Source organism: Macrobrachium nipponense, chromosome 12 (assembly GCF_015104395.2).
Source record: "Macrobrachium nipponense isolate FS-2020 chromosome 12, ASM1510439v2, whole genome shotgun sequence".
Classification (NCBI taxonomy): Eukaryota; Metazoa; Arthropoda; class Malacostraca; order Decapoda; family Palaemonidae; genus Macrobrachium; species Macrobrachium nipponense.
The window spans coordinates 67956327-67977585 of record NC_087205.1 but is presented as its reverse complement, the minus strand read 5'-3'; the positions used below and the strand labels follow the sequence as shown (position 1 = coordinate 67977585).

Genomic DNA, 21259 nt, shown 5'->3' with positions numbered 1-21259 from the left:
ATAGTTCCTGATATCCGCCTCCCAGCGGCGGGAATGGGTACTCCACCACCTGGCCAGCCCACGGCGTGTGCCGCGAATTTTTAAATTCTGTCGGACTTCAGAAAATACAGCTATATATATATCTGCCAGGTAAGTATGAACAAACTTAATTGTATTATAACAATAACATTTTTTAATGAATATTTTTGACGACAGCCGTAAAACCAATTCGCCGTTGAGCTATTGCGCCGTTAACCGCGGGCCGCCTGTATATATATAAATAACATATATGCAATATAAAACCACCTTATCATGCTTTTAAGAAATTAATAGAAGGATCCACAATAATATCATTGTTTATCCAGATAAAATATATTTATGGAGATATACGTATACAAAGCTTAAAGCTTTCGTCCATCCTCCTGTGGACTTGATTACTAACTAAATGAGAGACATGATATTGGGGCTAACTTGATTAGTTGTCAAATTTTCTGTAAGACAGATTTATTAATTTGTATTAAAGATTTATTTAATTTGTATTACCTTTTTTTCTTAGATATCTTGCTGTTTATATTAATGTTTAAAAATGAGTTAATCATTGTCATAAGCATTTTAAGGGGTGTATAAACTTGAAAGAGTAACAGTTGTAAAAGAGTACTAATCTAAGATGACCCAAGAAGTTTTGGGATGATGGTTTGGGGTGTATTTTTGTTTGAAATTACAGTATATTAAATTGTTGTAGTGTGATAACTTCAGATATATTTTTGTATGAACTATCAAAGTAACCAATGAAATGTTAAAATAGATAGTTATAAGCATTTGTGTTTAAGGGTTACTGGGTATTTGGCAGTTATAAGCTAGTTATAAGCATTGTAGAGTGGATTTTTGCAGTTCCACGGTAGGTTCTGGAACCTATTCCCACATAAAAGTGAGGGAGCACTGTAAAGGCTTTTAGGATCACAGTTTAAATTATATTTGGTCTGAACTATTAAAATATGCAGTTATAAGCATTTTTAGAGGTGGGTCTTTGGTGTCTGAACTATGTAAATAGCCAGTTATCAGCAATTTTAGAGGGGGATACCAACAATTTGGATTTTTGCACAACATGGGTTGTTGAGGTCCCTATCCCCACGATTACTGGGGAGCCACTGTATGTGCCCCCCTTTTTTTTTTATAAAACTAATAAAATACTCAGGTATAAGCAATTTTAGAGGGGTTTTTTTTGTGTTGGAAGTACCAAAATAGGCAGTTCTAAGAATTTTCAAGGGTTTTAAGGACAGTAGTACATCTTACTTCGAACTTAATCCGTTGCAGAAGGCCGTTCGAAGTACGATTTGTTTGAAATATGAAACAAATATCGCCATAAAAAATAAAGGGAATCAGGGTAATTCATTCCAGCCAGCCCAAAAAGTCCCTCTTTTCACATTTTATCTATTATTAATGTGTTCAAAAGTTAAATTAAGAGTGTAAAGTAATGAAACAGTACATTACATGAGGTAAAATTTTCTAAATATTATTTTTTCTATGTGCAATTTACAAACTGTTTGGTAAAAATTGGGTACAAAGATAATCAAAGAAAAGAGGAATTGTAGTGGTGTGTGTCTGATTGTGTGTCAGAGAGAGAGAGAGTAATCAGCGTGTTTGCATTTGGATCTAAAGTGCACAAAAGATATTATGCCACAATACATAAACTTACTGTTGGCAAATGGCAGACTTTTAAAACAAGTATGAGGATTTTGCAAACAAATAACTAATAAGTCAAGAATGCAAGAAAAGGAAAGAGAGATAAAATAACTTTTCACAAGGAAGCCATTTCAACAAACAATTGAAGGCACACTGAAGCTGAAAACGGAGCCAGTTTATTACAGAGCTGAGTTACTTTTACAGTATAGTAAAAAATCGTAAAAAGCAATTGTCACTAGATTGGTATTTTACTGTAACAAAAATAAAAGGGATTTTGGTAGACCAAGTGTAAGTGATAGAAATGGGCGAATAATCATCTCTCTTTCTCTCTCTTTCTCTCTCTCTCTATCATCTCACTCAGCGCACCGAACGCTGACTCGAGCAAGCTTTTTTTTATTGCATTTGTTTTCATGTTTTATCTTTGTTAAATTTATTGCAAAAACATTTTATTTTTTGTGTTGACTGGTACTGCTTTTACGTACATATTATAGTAAAGATTTTACTATCTCTTCTCTCCTCAACAATACCACGATGCATGATAACTTAAAATCATTCATTCATTATTCCTGAAAAAGATAAAAGCTCCCTCCCTCTACCTCAAGTTGGCTTTGTATCTCCGCAATGATGAATGATTTTATTAATCATTTGTGCTAAATTTTATTGTGAAAAGCTTTGTTCTTTCATTTACTATTTTGTTAATATTGTTCAACTAGACCGTCTCACTCGGCGCACCAAACACTGGCTCAATTAAGACTAGTTTTATTTTTATATTTTTCTGTATTGCATATGATTGTTTTCATATTATCATTATGTTCAATTGTTAAATATTTTATTTTTTGTGAATTTGTACTGCTTTTATTAAGATCATATAGTGTAAATGTTACTGTCTCTTCTCTCCTCAACAATAGCACGACGCACAATAACTTAAAATCACTCATCCGTTATTCCTCAAAAAATTTATTAAACGCTCCTCCCTCTACCTCAAGTTAGCTGTTTATCACCACAATGACGAATGATTTTGTTAACCTTTTGTGCTAAATTTTATTGTGAAATGCTTTGTTCTTTCGTTAACTATTTTGTTAACCCTTTAATGCCGTTTGGACGTATTATACGTCAATATAAATTGTCTGTTGGGTGCCGATTGGACGTATGGTACGTCGATATAAAAAAGTTTTTTAAAAATTTGCGGAAAAATAGTTATAGGCCTACGAGGCAAAAACTTTTGAATCACGCGCCTTGGGGAATGCTGGGAGCTCACGGATCAAGGCATTGTTTTGTTTACAATCGTTACGCAGGCGCGCAAGCACAAATTTCTTTCTTAACGCACTAAAAAGTATCAGCGACACATCTTGGAAATTATTTTGTCACTTTGACATAATTTTGCACCATTTTAAATTAGCCATTGCATGGAGTATTATATATGAAAATGTGCGCAATTTCATGTAGAATACATCTAAAAGCAACTCATGGTTGTAGCTTTTATCAGTTTTGAAATATTTTCATATAAATAACGATAAGTGCCAAAATTTCAACCTTCGGTCAACTTTGACTCTACCAAAATGGTCGAAAAACGCAATTGTAAGCCAAAACTGTTATATTCTAGTAATATTCAATCATTTAACTTCATTTTGCAACAAATTGGAAGTCTCTAGCACTATATTTCGATTTATGGTGAATTTATGAAAAAAACTTTTTCCTTATGTCCGCGCAGTAACTCTTCCAAAAAATCAGAAATTTTTTTGTCCGATTGTGGTAATGTTTGCACCATTTTAAATTAGCCGTTACATGAAGTTTTATATATGGAAATGTGTGCGATTTCATGTAGAATATAACAAAAAACAACCTATGGTTGTAGCTTTTATCAGTTTTGAAATATTTTCATATAAATAACGATAAATAGAAAAAATTCGTCCTTCGGTCAACTTCAACTCGACCGAAATGGTCGAAAAACGCAATGGTAAGCTAAAACTATTACATTCTAGTAATATTCAATCATTTACCTTTATTTTTCAACAAATTGGAAATCTCTAACACAATATTTTGATTTATGGTGAATTTATGATTGTTGTAATGTTTGCACCATTTTAAATTAGCCGTTACATAAAGTTTTATATATGAAAATGTGTACAATTTCATGTAGAATACAACAAAAAACAACCTATGGTTGTAGCTTTTATCAGTTTTGAAATATTTTCATATAAATAACGATAAATAGAAAAAATTCGTCCTTCGGTCAACTTCAACTCGACCGAAATGGTCAAAAACTGCAATTGTAAGCTACAACACTTACAGTCTAGTAATATTCAATCAGTTACCTTCATTTTGCAACAAACGGGAAGTCTCTAGCACTATATTTCGATTTATGGTGAATTTTTGTAAAACAGTTTCTTTTTTACATATGCGAGTTACGAATTCATGCATCATTTTGTGAATATTTTCTCTGTGTTGCCTTGATTGTTTTACAATGTGTTATATATCAAAATGATCACAATTTAGTGTACAATACAACGGAAAAAAATTAACTCTTTAGCTTTAACCTTTTTGCTCACAGTGCGATTTGAATACAATTATACATGAAATTTTGTTATCGCGCTATCATATATCCCATTATTTATATATGATAATGATATTTTTTTTTCATTTCTGATGGTTGCATACTAAACTTCACGCAATGACAAAAAAAGGAGCCAGAAATGAACTCTTAATCTTGAAAACTAAGCATGCGGTGATTTTTTGAGAAAATAAATTTTCCGCTTCGGTGCTCACTCCCAGACCCTGCCGGCATACGGGAGACAATTTTTATTATACCCCTTCGGCGTTAAAGGGTTAATGTCTCACTCAGCACACCGAATACTGGCTCAATTAAGACTTCTTTTTTTTCTATTTTTTCCTGTATTGCATTTGATTGTTTTCATATTTTATCATTACGTTAAATTTATTGAGAAATTCCCTTTTTATGTGAATTGTCACTGCTTTTACATATATACAGTATATAACTCTCTTCCTCTCTCCTCAACATATCAACGCTCCCTTGTTCAGTCTCAAGTCAGCCGGGTGTGACGTCACCGTGGTTACATTCGATTTTGTACATCGTTTATGTTAAATGTTATATTGAAAGTAAATTTCACATTAAATGCTTTATACTTTTATTTATTTTGTTGAATATTGTTATCATTAAACTATACAGGCAGTCCCCAGCTTACGACGTTCCGAGGTTACAGTGCTTTTCAATTATATTTATCAGAAATACTCCAGGGTTACAACATCTACAACGCTCATCTGGCAATAGAAATGACTAAAAATGCAAAATAATCAATATTTGAAGGTTTTTTTATGAAAAATGCAATAAGAATGCAGTATACATAGTTTCTAATGCACCCAAAGCATTAAAAGTAAGGTTTTCTTAGGATTTTTTAGAATATTCCGGCTTACAACGATTTTCGGCTTACAATGCGTCTCAAGAACGGAACCCTCGTCATAACCCGGGGACTGCCTGTATATTGTAAATGAAAAAAAAATTTAATACAGTTTAACTTGTAAGACCCAGTAGGCCGTCAAATACAAGTTTAAACTAGATAATCAGTCAGTTCAAAGTACAAGCATTTGTTTGACAAACGGTGCAAAATTTTCTCGAAAATTTTGTTAGTAAAACAGAAAGTTCAACATAAGAAACATTTGACAAACGAGGTACCACTGCGTTCGCAATTTTGAGCTATTCATTGTGGGGTGTGGTACACTCCGCACAAATCGGGGGGTCCACTGTCCTTCAAAATATTGGGTTCCAGTAAGAGAAGTGTTGTGTTTCCTCCCATTTTTAGTTTAATTTAAATTGGATATCTATATATTAAAACTTTTTTATGGACAAACATGTCTTTTATATCAATTTTATTTTAGTTAAATTCAATATGTAGAGAACAGGACTGAGGGTCAGGGGTTTCATGATATACTCTAAATTTGGACGGCGGAGAAATTTCTCCTCATTTTACAACTACGATAATACCAAATACCTTTTAATCCTTGCGTTCACAGGACTGGCAGGTCTCCTCAGTCATCAAAAGGTTTGGTCCATGATGTGGGGCTGATCTCAGTCATCATTCTTTTGCTGCTAGTTATGCAGCTCTAATAGATAACATGTTTCTCCTGTCATTTAATTGATCTTTTGTTGGTATGTATCATGAAAAATGTATTTAGTCCCAAAAATAAAATTGAAATTAGAGAATATTTTAGATATGCTCTTATGAAAAAATCTGCTAGTAGGCCAATTTTTCACAAATAGTTTGGACTTAAGTTTCACAGAAAAATCTGGGAATACTGAACTGCAAATGGGGAGGGTTCAACTGTATTCCTTTTTCTCCTGTATGGATCCTCACTGTAAAGACCTTACACCCTGCTGTGGATGGAGTCACAATCTGGTAGCAGTACTTACCAGAAATTATCACATAACGGATAAGAGTGTTTAGAAGCTTTTTCCTTTTTAAAAAGCTGCCAGTTCACTTGGCTGAGTTTATGTTTTTCTTTCTGAACTAGCTCACCATTTTCATTCTGTATGGTTATCAGCAGGTAAGATTCGTCCCAAATAATGAAAAAAATAATTTTTTTTGTTCGTTATTTGGATATATACCTACTGTTGAAGTGGAAACCACCCAGCCTCCCCACATTTTCATTGGTGAACAGGAAGAATTCTGGCAAGAATGTAAATAGTCTAAGGCCAGGTATTCACGACCATTTAACGGATAAGCATCCACACATAAAGCATAGAACTGTTAGTTGGACAGTCAACTCAAGGTCATTGCTTTCATTTCTCGCCTAGTCATTGTCATGGCAACAACTATGTGGTAGCGATGGAAACTCCGCTGGGCCATGAGTTAGAGCTACATAGTCTAGCTGCCTCGGTAATTCGCTTCAAAATAGGAAAAGAGCAAAAAGGCTTAACAGAGAATTAATTAGGTTAAATTAGACCTGGGGGTTGGTTCAGTTATTTAGGAAATAGACCGTGAAGCCTACTTTCACTAGTAACACCTTTCATAAAAAGGCAGGACACTGGTCTAGGCCTATACCAAATTGTCTCTTGTATGGACATTTTTTTTCCCCCATCATAAGATTTGGACTTGAAAAGGTCTACAAATAGCACTGCATGGTCTAACAATGAAATTAATTAGGCCTGTGCATAGTTCATTCATATTCCGGTCTGAGTGTCTGAGATCCGTCGGTAACCCGTCCACACGTGCGATCATCTGTCAGTCGGTTGAAAGAACTTAGGTAATTCTATCAGTTCAGGCGAGTGGACTGACTCTGCCCACAAATTGTCGTCCACACATACGTTTTAATATCAGTTTCGATGAACTGACTGGGAGACTGACAGGTAAACCTGTGCGTGAATACCCAGCCTAACAAAACTATGTGGGAAACAGATGATTATAGAGAGTCTATGTGGGTCAGCCAAGCATTGTTCTTTTGCTTAATTTGAATACTAATTGCACCTAATGATGCAAATGTGTAAAGCTAACTGTTAACAGCACATAACTGTCCAAATTGTGTATATTATAAAAATCTTCATTACATATTTACTTTCTTGTTACATGATTTATCATTGCAAATTTTATTACCTCTTTTGTATTTTCTTTATAGGGAGGTGGTTGAATGTGAAGAGTTCCTATCATTAACTTCTCAGCAAGTCATAAAGCTCATATCTAGTGATAGACTAACAACTCCATCCGAAGAAAAGGTAATAGTTATCATTTTTATAGTTTGCTCTAGTAGAGAGCTATTATTGCTGAACAGAGTTCAGGGCACTGAGATCCTGAATCTGCTTTTCATCAACACTTTTAAAAGTGATCCTGTACATGTGAGGGTTAGGCTATTTAAAGGTGTCACAGTTACAGATAGTATTTATATTGAACTATTGTGTTTACTAGTTTTGTTTATTGGAAAATTATAATTCAATTTCCATAATTTAAAAGGTTATGTAGCTTTATTAATAATTCACTTAATATAGATTTGTAAGCTTAGAAGGAAAGGTAAAATTACAGAATATGGTACAGGAAAAGAACAGCGTACTCTGCTTCTGTGTATCATATATAACTATGCTTAACACTTCAGTCATAAAATTGTTGCTTAGTCATGGTTTAGGGGATTAAATTTTTGCATAGTTTTTATCTCTGCATCAAAAATGTTATCATCTGTAGTGTGCATTGAGGGCTTCTTCCACAATGTCTTTTCAAAAATGAGAAAGAAAAATTATGCACAATTTTAGTATGATACTTTGCCACTTACTATGATGGTGAGAAATGGCATTCAGTGATTTGCTTGTGCATGCATATGGTAAATTACAATTGATGGCTGTACAAGTAGATGAGTTAGAATATTGAAGATATTCAATATGATTAATTGACCAATTATTGAAAGCAGTGGATCATGGTCACCTGCTGCAAAATTTAAAGCACTAGATCTAGGTTGTGATCCACATTAATCTAATTATGTATTTCTGCTGACAAAGTGAATTGGAAACAAGTTTGTGTGCAGTTAAAAGGGAGAAGAGTGGACATGCTCAGTACCTGTGCAGTGTGAAATAATAATAGTATTATTTTAGTACCATAGATTATTTGCTAAATATAACTTTTGCTCCTAAAGTGTGTGGTGGTAGCAATGTGAAATGTCACCAAGTGAAAATGTGTAAAGTTGTTTGCTCTTAGAGATCTTCTTTTGTAATCATTACCAGTGTTTTCATATCTCTTATTATGTTTATTGGATTAGGTTATTTTTTAAATTAAGAATAGTTGCGTGTGGATTATATAAAGATAGTTTGAGTTTTAGAGATCCCTTTGGGATTCTGTTAGCTCTTATGGTTGTCATCCATTTTTCAAACTCTTGGGATCCTGATTATGACTGCTATAAAGTCATCATCAAAAGATAATGACTATATAGTTGTCATCAAAAGATAATTTTTTAATAAATTTACTTTAAATCATAAAATGTCATCATAAAAGTAAATTTGAATAATGTGTATAGGGAGATATCTTGTTGTCATAGAGACTTTATATAAGTAATCCTTCAATTACATTATCTGGATTAAAAGAGCCAAGGGCCCGTTGGATAATTGTGGAATCCAGAATTCTAGGGGGTGTTCAAGGGCAACTTTGTACCCTTCCTTACCTAACCTTGTTAGTACCACATAAATGTAAACACTCAGTGCGCTTATAAACAGCACCCATCACACTATAAAATGAAAACTATATGCAGCAGGCAATTACATATCTACCTTTTTCCCCATACGTGTTAAATATGCTGCATGAACATACATACAGGCAGTCCCCAGTTTACAACAGGTTTAGCTTCCAACGTTCTGAGCTTATGACGCTTTTCAATTATATTCACCAGAAATTACTTCCAGGTTTACAACACATGTTCCAGGGTTACGATGCTGATCTGATGGAAGAAATATGACTCCAAAAAGGCAAAATACTATATATACTTGAGTAATATTCAACTGCATGTAATGTTCAACCTCATTTTTACTGCATGTATTAAGATTTTAGCATATATCCCTTATAATGCTGAGTTTTGATTCTGGCAGTAAGTCTATGCTGTGTTAGCAGTTGCTACTGTATCCTAGTCTAAGACTCTTGACATCAAAACTTAAGAAGCCATAAACTTAGAATAGGCCTATAAAATATATAAATAATCAGTATATACATACTCACATTTTCAAATAATTATTAATTAACTAATAAACAAAAGAAAAAACTTTCCAACCTTTTGCTTATAATTGTTTTGTCAACACTACCAAGTACTGAAAGATTGCCAAGCTTAACTAGTGCACAGCATAATAATCAAACATTTTTATTATCTCTCTTCAACCACTGAAACTACCAAACAGTATAATAGCCGTTCATTTCTGTTCTTTGATTTATCTTTATCCAATGGAGATACTGACCACTATAATAAAACATATACTAATGACATTATAACAGAAGAAGCATTCTAGAAAATATTTGCTAGCTTCGATGAGAGTCGTCTTTGATATCATTAAAGTATTTTCCATTTTATGATATTTAACTAAATTTTTTTTTATTAAATGTATTGCATGACTAAGTTTTTAAATTTACAGCATCATTTTACTAAAAGAATAAAAAAAAAAACCATGATTCTTTGTAAATTGTAAATGAAGAGTTATCAGCTGACGAAATACAAATGGCGGCTAATACTTTATTTATGTTTGGGAAATGTAGTCTGCACTCATTATAGCCTAGAACAGCCGTAAATGTAGAAACAACATAACAATGATAAAAGATTCTCTGATAAGTAAAAGAACATTTATATTTATTGTCGTTATTGTACAAAAATAAACGTTTGCCGACTTTGTGGAAAGAAATGCTACTTTGTTGACTTTGTTGTCAGGAACTCTAAAGAATATAGTAGGCTTAGCCTAGTCCCTAAAGTTTGCACTTTTCCAGTATAGAAACAACATAACAATGATAAAAGATTCTCAAATGAATAAAACAACATTTGTATTTATCGTCTGTTGTCGGGAAATCCAAAGCTTTGGCTTAGCCTATTGCCAAACTCTTACACATTCCAAAACTAACTTATACTGCATGTAATTTTCAATCTCAAAATTTTAGGCCATAAATTGTTCTTTAAATATTTACAGTAAACAATATTTCAAGTTTTTTTTTTTTAATGAAAAACAATAAAAATGCAGTTTACATAGTTATCAGTATACACCCAAAGCCTTCAAAGTAAGGTTTCCTTAGGATTTGTTATGATTTTCAACAATGTCGACAGACGAAGGGAGGCGAGAGGCTTTAGCTCCCGAGCGGCCGTCCCCTTGAGCGTGCCTGTTGACGATCCCCAGGACGCTCACCCTCGCCATTGGAAAGGCGAGGTTAAAGTGTTTTCTTCGTCGTCTGACGACACAGTACCCAGACGGGGCTGGCGTCAGACTTCGAAATCTAGACCCCTCAAAAGACAACATCCAGTAGAGCAGGACGCCAAGCGTCAAGAACTGCCAGGATGTAGTCATTGGAGCAGCCCGAAGCGCTTCCCTTCCAGCTCCGATATTTGCTCCCCTACCAAGCTAAGACGCAAGATGTTGCACAGGCAGCTGTCGTCTTTGGTAGGAGGCAAGGAAATATCGGACGGGGGGGAGGCCTTCGGTGCCGGTAGCAACTCCGGAAGTGCTGCAACCTCTGAACGCCTCTCTTTCGACTCCAATGCTTGCTCTCCTACCAGGCGGCCGTCGTCTTTGGTAGGAGCAAAGGAAGTATCGGACGATTGGATCCCTTCAGTTCATGCTCCAGCTCCTCCTGCGGATTGGCATTCGTCTTCAGGACGTTCGTCTCTAGCCGAACAGGATGAAGAGAGAGATATCAATGTTCCGGCTTCCCCAGTCTGTCCCCAGCAGCAAGAAGCTCCACAGATTTCCTTACTTCAAGATTTGCAGCAGAAGCTCTCCTACTACAAGCAAAGACAGCATACGTCAAAAGCTTGGACGAAAACCTAGACGCCAGGACGTAGAGCGTCAAGGTTTTCAACACCTAGACGACAGACGTCAACATTCTGGACACCAGGACGCCAGCCGATCGTCAAGATTCTTGACGACAGAGCACCAAGAGTCAAGAAGCTGGACGCCAGGACGCCATGGGTCAAGAGGCAGGACACCAGGGGTCAAGAGGCTGGACGCTGAACGTCAAGTATTTGAACAGCAGGACGCCAAATGTCAAGAAGTTCGACACCAGGAAGCCGAGCGTCAGGATTCTCGACGCCATGACACCTGCAGGCATCAAGAACATTCTTTGGAAGCACCGATGAAGTATGACATCACTACGTCGGTTATGGGTCGATTGGAGGGAGGGAAAGATGACCCCCCCCCCCCCCCCCCTTCTCCTTTTGGTCCGATGTAAGACTTTTCCGATGAAGAGAATCAAAGAGATCTACAGACTTCATCAGACTTGAAAAGACTTATGAAAGTTTTCACGGAACTTTTTCCGGAAAACTTTGTTCCATCTGCCCCTCGTTCCCCACCGTCAGAGTTCACTCTAGGGAAGGCAACTAAGAAGTCTGACTTCACAAAGATGGTGTTTTCACGCTCTTCGACGAGAGCGTTGAAAATTGTGAAGGAATGTATGGACACGAAGAGAGACCAAGGAACGACAGCTTTCTCATTTCCTCCGGCCAGATTAGCGTCCAGATCTAGCATCTGGTATGATACTGGAGAAGCTCTCGGTCTGGGATGGGAGTTCCCGCTTCTTCCCATGGGGACTTCTTGAGTTGTGGATGCTTCTCGTCGGATGGCCATGGGAAAGACGAAGGTTTTTTGGTCTTCCTCTGAAATGGACCACCTCCTCAAAGGAATTTTTAGAGCCTTCGAGATGTTTAATTTCTTAGATTGGACTCTGGGATCTTTGGGGAAGAAATTAGAAGCCTCCAAGTCTGCTGACACAGAAGAACTGGTTCACCTGATGTCTTGCATAGACAAAGCTTTTCGAGACGGGTCGAACGAGCTAGCGGCTCTTTTCTCGGCGGGAATCCTGAAGAAAAGGGCCCAAATGTGTTCTTTCCTTTTGAATGGGGTTACACCCATTCAGAAAGCGGAACTGCTTTCCCTCAAGAATTAGTAAAGGAAGTCTCCTCTGCATTAACTCAAAATGCCTTAGCCCAAAAGGCCACGCAGGACTTGATATTGAGAATCCCCGATAATTGTTTTTACGATAATCGGAAACCTCGCCGAATGCTCAAATTCCTGGAATTTCTAGCGTTTGCAAGAACTGCTACTGAAGTAAGAATATCTCTCAGTAGACAACCAACCCTGGAATACAGAAGAACGAACCCGAACATCCAGTTTGGCTTGAACTTTCGTCTTCGGGTTTTCTGTTTTCGCTATTGAAGTTTTCCTTGGGGGAAGACTTCTCCTTCACTCTCTTGACTAGAGAAGGAAGGGTGTAGATTTCCAATCCTTATTCTCATTCCTCGAAGGGAAAAGAATTTAGGATGGAAGTCGTTGTACAGAAACCTAAAAAATATATGACGTATATTACCCTCGAGACATGATTTTGTTAAGCAGTTGAATTGTCCGGCGGGTAGTCGCATACCGTAGTTAATTCTACGGTTTGTGACTGAGACGACTTTTATCCTTAGGCCAGCCACACGCGTCCAGTTTTGGCTGACAGTTGTAACTGTTCAGTTATAACTGACAGTTGGAACTGCACGTGTGTGGGTATCTCAGTTGCTCATTTCGTCAGTTCAACAAAACTGTACAGTTAAACTGAGACAAATCCAATGTTCCATATTTTTAACTGAAAGGAGTAACTGAACTGAGTGTGTGTGGGGAGATTCGTAACTGTACAGTTCTCAACTTCTCATTTCTACAGGTGGTAGCGGTGACTGCAGTTTGTTGAGATAGCACGTAAACAAAGCGAAAGCAACTTTTGGTACAGTTCCAGTCATGCGCAAATAATTGAGAAAATCAATTAGTTCTTCACTTAATTCCTTTAATAATTTAATATCAGAACATTGATTTCGCCTCAGTAACCACTTTTTGCACCACTGTTTACGCTTTTTAGTTTTATTTTTTTCTATTTGTTTGTAACATTACATAGAATACATCGAGAGCACAAGATCGTACTTCTCAGAATCCATGGTAAAAACTGAGGGATTGAACTGTGTGTGTGTGCATATTTCATTTTTAACTGACGTCAGTTTAAACTGTCAGTTATAACTGCACAGTCATAACTGTCAGTTAAAACTGCACGTGTATGGCTGGCTTAATGGAACTGCAACTCGGGACTGTCTGCATCTTCCCAGGAGTTACCAGTTTCTATTTTAAAATACTTATGGTATGGTCACGACAACACCCACCTCAGTTTTTTGTATTTACCGAAACCTGTTTCGTTTAAATATAATTGCTCGAGCATAATAGATCCCTTTTTTAACGCTCGATTATTCTAGCTGAATGCATTCCTTCGAGGAATGGATTACCTGGCAACTCAGGATAGCGCGTGAGCAAGAACTGAGTAGGCCGGGACTGCAGAAAGACAACACAGTACCCGCTGGCTCTCCGAGATGCACGGTCGGTTTATATGTCTCCCTACAATGATTGACTACCGAACCTTTTCTGTGTCCAACAATATCGGACTTACGTCTCTGTTTAACGGGGATTCTCACATATATCTTTACTCAAAAGAATCCAAAATAGTAAACATATAAAATATTCAATAAATATGAAAACCCAAACTTACCCTAATTTGGTTCGCATATTACCAGGTTCACGAACAGATTTTTCAGGATTCTTTTCTGTCAATAGATCGAGAAATTGCGTTGTGTTTAAAATACGTCCTAAATTACCATATCTTATAATCGTATCAACCCATTATTTAACCAGGAATAGATATACTTATTACTAACCTTTAAACCATTGTGTAATTTCCTATACCACGATCCGAAGGATAGCCTGATTCATTTACAAATGCCTGTCAGTAACAATATCTATCGTGCATGCATGCCCTTCAATATTATCACCTAAAACACTTATAAATTCTTAGACTTAGCTGTAATACATGATGATATTATTTCTCTGAAGTTGTGCTGATTCCTTTACCCCCCTCGCATGTTGAGCTACCGTAAGGCGACGATGACCTTCACACTTAAACAACTAAACCGGTACTGCCGGACTCTTGACTCAAATCAACACTTAAACAACTAAACCGGTACTGCCGGACTCTTGACTCAAATCAGTCTGAGACGACTGACGATCCACGCATGCGCGACCCGCATTCACCAACGACAATACTTAACTACTTGTTAAAGATTACGTAGAGTTAAACCACCATTTAACGTATTTAACCCTTCAAAACACTTAATATAAAGAAATATTATACTATAACTAACAATTCCACACAATATATATAATAATAATCTACGCATCTTGCACTGCATAATGTTTACAATATTTCTCTTACAAACTAAAGATAAATGATTGTTTACTGGTCTTTATACACTATCGTGATTCCATCTCGAGTCACGATACACTCCCAGCAAACAAAAGCAATATTTACAGTTATAATTGTCCTGCTTGAATGAGGGCTCTTCTGGCCTCAGTAGCCGCCTGTGCCGTTTTCCTGTTCGGTCGGGTGCTTTTATCATCAGTTTTCTCAGATATGACAACATCAGTCTCTTGCCATAATTCTAAAGGATATAGCTTGACAACAGGTCTCATACTACTTGACCTTGTGGGGTTTTTAAAGTAACCACGCGCAAGACATCATCCGGTCCCACATGTAATTTGACAATTTGACCGAGTTTCCAACGACTTCTTGGTCCTTCATCGTGTATCAACACAACATCTCCCATTTTGGGCCAAGATTCGTGTCTGTTTCCCACCCGATGAGTTTCTCGGAGAGAAGTTAAATATTCTCTCTCCCACCTTTTCCACAGGTCATCACATTTTTTTGTAATGTACACAAATCGCTTTCCAACATCCTTATTTTCTCCATACAGAGGGTCCTTAGCTTCATCTTTCCAATCTATGACTTCCCTAGGGAAAGATCTCAATCTACGTCCTAAAATCAAATGATTGGGCGTCAGAATATCCAACTGATCTAATTCTCCCGGTGTATAACTTAAGGGTCTGTCATTAATAATTGCTTCAAGTTCAGTCACAACACAGGAAAGTTCACCAAAACTGAGAAAGGCCTGACCTATTACCTTTTTCAGACATGTTTTCAGAAGACCAATCAATCTTTCCCATATAGCGCCAAACCAAGGTGCTCTGGCTGGTATGAACTTCCATTTACATTCTATAAGCATTTTAGGTGTTCTTGCACTAAGGAACTTTCTGCCATGCTTTTCAAATAATCTGAAGCCGATACAAAGGTAGTAGCATTGTCACTTTAGCATTAAAGAAGAAATCCCCGACGGCTACAAAACTTTCGGAACACCATAAGAAACGAATCGCAGGACAGATCTTTTACTAATTCGATATGAATTCCTCTAGTGACTGGACAAGTAAACAACACAATATAAGCTTTTTCAGGATTTTGATGTTTCTCCTTGGTTAACAACGCTCCTGTATAATCTACCCCTGTAACGCTAAAGGGTTGTTTTCTCTGCACCCGAAACTTCTGGCAATGGTGGAGCAATATTCACACGGGTAGGGTCTCCCCTGTGTTTTTTCTTACAAATTATACAATGATGTATTACACTTTTGGCTAATTGGCGAAGCTGTGGGTGGGACCCAGTATTCCTGTCTCACACTTGCTACAGTTGCATTTACTCCCATGTGAGCTTGTAAACAGTGATGCTTCCCTTACTATCAATTTTGTGAGAAAACAACCTTTTGGCAGTAAGATTGGGAATTTATTTCTGCCGCCTGTGCGACATGTTCCAATCTTCCTCTGCATCTCATAATACCTTCTTCCAAGAAGAGATTCAATTGTACTAATAAGGTCAATTTTGAAACTTTATCCCCCTTTTCCAAAGCTTTATATTCTTTCGGAAAGTATTCCTTTTGTAAGAGGATAATCATTTTATTTTTAGCCTTTTGAAGTTCTTCCAGCGTTAAACTTCCAGTTTTTCTACAGCCAGTTGATTTACAATTGTCAATAAATCGTATTATCCAAGCTATAGTTCTACAAAATTTATCCACTCTACTAAATCTTTCCCAGTTCAGCAGATGGATTTTTTTCACTGTTTTTCCCTGACAAGATGGACCTGATAACTTCATCCTGTGATTGTGTTTCTTTCACCCATGTCCTGTCAAATAGGATAGGTGTGGTTTTCTGATTTTAACCAGGGAGGTCCCTCCCACCAAAAGGAGTTATTTCTTACTTCTTCTGTCCTTTTTCCTCTAGTAATCCAGTCACTAGGGTTTTCTGAAGATGGAACGTAAGAAAAGACAATCCCTGTAGTTATAGAGTTAATTTCCACTACCCTATTTTTTCACAAATACTGGCAAATTATTCTTTGTCACTAACCATCCCAGGGCAACTTTTACTATCAGACCAAATTATTATTTTCTCAAATTTATTTTCTTTAAAAGTTTCAACTATAAATTTACACAATCTTGCACCTAACAACAAAGCCATTAATTCCAATTTAGGTACAGTCAACTCTTTATTGGGTGCTACTCTACCCTTTGCCATAATCAGAGACGAAGTTTTACCACTTGCTCGATAGGCCACACAACCATAAGCTGTTATGCTAGCATCACAGAAAATGTGGAGATAATCCGCTTTCTCCAGATTAGTGCTTCTGGGGAAGGAAATACTGAGACTTTTCTCTAAGTCTTTGGACAACTCATTCCACTGTTCTAATAATAAAGGAACTGACAATAATTCATCCCATTTCAACTGTTGTTTTCCACAAATCCTGTAAGAATACTCTTAGCTCGTATCGTAATAGGGATAAGCACTCCTAAAGGATCATTAATAAATTTGGGCAATTGCACTTAGAATTTCACGTTTTGTTTGACCGGTCTTAAGATGATTAGGTGTTATTGTTAATTTATCACTAGAGATGTTCCAGTTTAGGCCTAAAACTTTATAGGTTTGTTTCTCCTTTGATCTATAACGATAAGCATCCGCGGATAGTATTCAAAAGATCATATTACTAGTCCATTCCTTTAAATACAAGTGCGCCTGAGCAAAGATTTTGTTTGCACCAAAAAATAAACTTATCAATTCATCTTCACTGTTGGAGGTAAATTGAAGGTTGTCCACATATAATCCCCTCTTCATCATATCCACTATCTTAGTACAGCTTGAATCTTCTCTAACAGCTGCCAGATGTGATTTAATAGTGGCATTCAAAAGAAACGGAGAACACGTAGCACCGAACAACACCACCCTAAACCTATATATGATTAATTCGCTATTTGGATCCATTGGGTCTTTTAACCATAGAAACCGTGTGTAATCGCGGTCTTCTTCTCTCAATTGCACCATAAGAAATGCTTTTTCTATATCACTAATACAAGCGTAGTTGTTGGTCCTGAAACTGCAATAAGACTTTGAGCAAATCTGTCGTAATATGTGGTCCAGTCCACAGACAGTCGTTAAGGCTCAATCCATTTTTGCCTTGTCTCCAAGAACAATCGAACACTATTCTAATTGGAGTGGTGACACTATCTTTCCGTTACAACCATGATGTGCTAGATAGTGACAATTTTCAAACCCAGATTGTTTTATCTACCCTTTCAATGAACCCCCTATCCTCCTGATCCTTCAGGATTTTTTGATAGTGGTTCAGGTAGGCTTCATCTTTCTGAAATTTTGCACATTGTTGTTAATTTAACCCGGCCCAACGCCATGCCAAAGTTGGATGGGAGCCTCGGCTTATTAGACTTCCATGGTAAGGCCACAACATATTGCTTCTCCTTTCAGAATATACAATGGTTTTTTCAAAGTCTTCTAGAACCTTTCTGTCATGTTCTTTCAATTCATTGCAGTCAATACCTACTTTATCTAAATTCCACAAAATATCCAAATCATTCTTTACATCATCAAATTTATGAGTAGCTTCAATTACTTCCTCTTTAGTTGCTAGCTTTAACACAGTTACTTGGGTTTCCTGTACTGGGGGAGCATTACAGGACCCTGTTACAACATATCCAAATATGGTAGGTACAATATCAATTTTCCAACCTTTCTAAATCCGGGGTGTAAAATGTTATAGACATTATCAACACCTACTAAAATATCAATGGGTGCTTGCTTGTCCACAGTAGATCGAAATCTTTGTCCGCTAGACCAATCTTGGTTTTACACAACGTTTTCAAATTTCGTTTAACATTGAATTTCTTAGCATACTCTTGGTAATTCATCTACCACAATACAATCCATAATAATCAATCTACCCTTATAAGGAATAGAAACACTCACCGTTTCATATTCGTTTCACAGGTTTGCTTGTCAAATAACCCCTTAAGGCAATTTTCTCCGTGCCTTTAGATCTATACTGTAGATCCTGAAGTGCTGACCTTCTATAAAAGGTTCGTTCTGCACATGTGTCTAACAATCCCCGAAGACGTACCAAGTGTCTTCCTTTGCCCTTTAACACAATTGTGGCTGTTGGTAAAATAGACTTCAGTTTGGATTTTTGACCCTGATCACTTACGGAAAGTGTTCCAATTTGCACACCATTATTAGATTTATTTGCTGATTTAATGTTGATTTACTTGCTGGTTTATTTGGTTCGCTGGTTTGTTGTTTATCACACAATACACGATGATGTTTTTAATCTACATCCGTTTCCACAAATTTGTCTTTCACAATCTACACTAAAGTGCTTATTTGACGCACACACAAAGCACAATCTTAAATAAAAAACCCGAGACGACTCAATTTCTTATCCCTACTGGCATAGGTTTTACACTGTGTCCACCAGTGTTCACCTTCACACAATGCACATTTTCTTGTTTGTTGAGAACTAAATTTATTAACAGTTCCTTTACTCTTAGGTCTAACCGATTGTGATTGATTCACTGTGAATGTAGATACTGTTGATAAAGTTCCAGGTTTATTTACATCTGTTGAGACGAAAGAGCTTAAATTATGAATTTCTTCCTCTAGATATTTTTTAAATGTGTCAAACACCAGCCAATCATCTCACATCTGCGTTTCACAGTTTCACTTACACTCTTAGGCAACTTACCATATAGCAAAATGGTGTAAAGCTCGTTCAACTCCAAGTTTTCACTCTCCAAAGATCTTATAGAGCATTCAAAATTTGCTCTGAATGTTTTTTGTAATGATTCTGAATTAGCAGATGGAGGCTCAATTTCTAATAATCTTCTTACCAGAACTCTTTAATTTCTACCTTCTTCCCATAAGTGGCTTGGAGAAGAGATATAGCTTGTGAATAGTTCGCAGCTTCCAACTTAAATCCTGAAATCAATTTTAGAGCATCTCCTGTAAGTAAACTTTGCAGATATGAAAATTTCTGAATCGGCTCTAAGTCCACTCGTTGTGTACCGACACATTGTACAATTCCCAGAAGGAATTCCACTCCAACACATCTCCATTGTAATGTGGGAGATCCAATTTTGGCAATCTAACATTAGTCTTCGGTGTGGTCGGAGGATTTCCAGGAGAACCGCTTCCTGACATCGCTGTGATGGCATTGATCAACTATACAATGTTCTCCAATTACTACTTCATATTCTGCTTGTTCTTCCACCTCATTCATTCGATCTTCTTCAGTGGTTAATTAAAGCCAATATCTTTTCATTCAGGTCTTGCACAATCTTCATTTGTTTTATGAATAAATCCTTGATTGAAGACAATGTATTGACATTACCTGCGGCAATAGCAGAGTCTATCTTATTTATCCATTTGGGTGATCACACCCTTGAACAACCCCCCATCGTGACCTCACCAAAGCTTCTCTTCCTTTCTGCCATTTTTCCAATGATAATTATCAACAGCTAAAACCAACAAACCTTTCCAGACTTTCACAATTTCATCCAACAACTGTTTATACAAAATACAAATATTCTAACCAATTTCAGCAAATTTAATTTAATATATATATATACCACCCCATTAAATGCAATTAATCAACACACTTCAAGAGAAATTCACTTCAGAAACTTATCACAATAATTATATACAGCTTATAATTAATGCAATGCAAGATGCGTAGTCCCTCATCCCACCCCACTTGATCCACTTGTGTTATTACCATTCTCCTGAATCAGCATCACTGCTGACTCTTTCATATATCTTTTTTGCTAGTGTTTCAGAGGCTTCTTGAGCAACAAATGAAACTCCATTCATTGCCTAGATCCGCTTCCAGTTAACGACCATTAACCAAATGACATAATAAAAAAAACTGATTGACTTACGTAACCTTTGGTTCAAACCTATTTCGACCTTTTCGATATTCATCATAGGTTACATATCTCAGGGTTGTGCGGGGTTCTACAGTGACGATATAGACTATCTTGACTCCATCCACATTGGAGATATCATTTACTAGTCCTATGATATTATTTCGAATATCACTTGTTGATTCAGCATCTTCACTATCTAGATCATTACTTCCTATAAAAAGTACAACTGCCTCTGCTTCACTCCCCTTTACTTCTTCAGATGAGATATCATAACAAGTAGCACCACCTTTTGAGCGTGTTATAAAATGAAGGTTTTCCTCTTCTTCATTTATTTCATCAAAGGCATTTTCCATTTTTCTTACCTGAGAATGTCCTAGGATCAGCACTATGCGTTTTTTTGTTTCTTCACTTTCATTATCTGATATGTCAGACATTCCTACGTCTGATGTTTCTATGTCCAACATTGTTAATAATTCATCAAACTGTTCACTAATGGAGAAAAATAGACCAAGCAAGGGTGTAGGAAGGAACTACCTTATAATTACTTAATGCATTATGTTCATTATTTTCAACAGCACAACTAGATTAAATTCCCTCAAAATTTTCGTTTAAATAAACTTCAACTTAGCTGCTCGGTCATTAACAAGATGGCCGCCAGTGCGACTACGTTATTAATTAATTAATGCGAGACCAGCTTAACCCAACAATGAATGCCCGATCATTAACAAAATGGTCGCCAGTGCGACAATATTATCAATGTCGACGCAAACT

The 21259-nt window shown here is 36.6% G+C and overlaps 2 protein-coding genes across 2 annotated transcripts in view; one reads left to right on the top strand and one right to left on the bottom strand.

Annotated features, from left to right (window-relative positions):
- Positions 1-21259, bottom strand: part of LOC135224576 (ring canal kelch homolog) — a gene marked incomplete in the record, with an annotated part of 536926 nt that overhangs the window by 297163 nt on the left and 218504 nt on the right.
- The window catches only part of LOC135224830 (ring canal kelch homolog), a 120981-nt gene that overhangs the window by 56249 nt on the left and 43473 nt on the right, over positions 1-21259 (top strand). The window contains exon 6 of the mRNA XM_064264152.1: positions 7291-7387. Within this exon, the coding sequence (XP_064120222.1) occupies positions 7291-7387 (97 nt within the window). The remainder of the gene's footprint in view (positions 1-7290; positions 7388-21259) is intronic.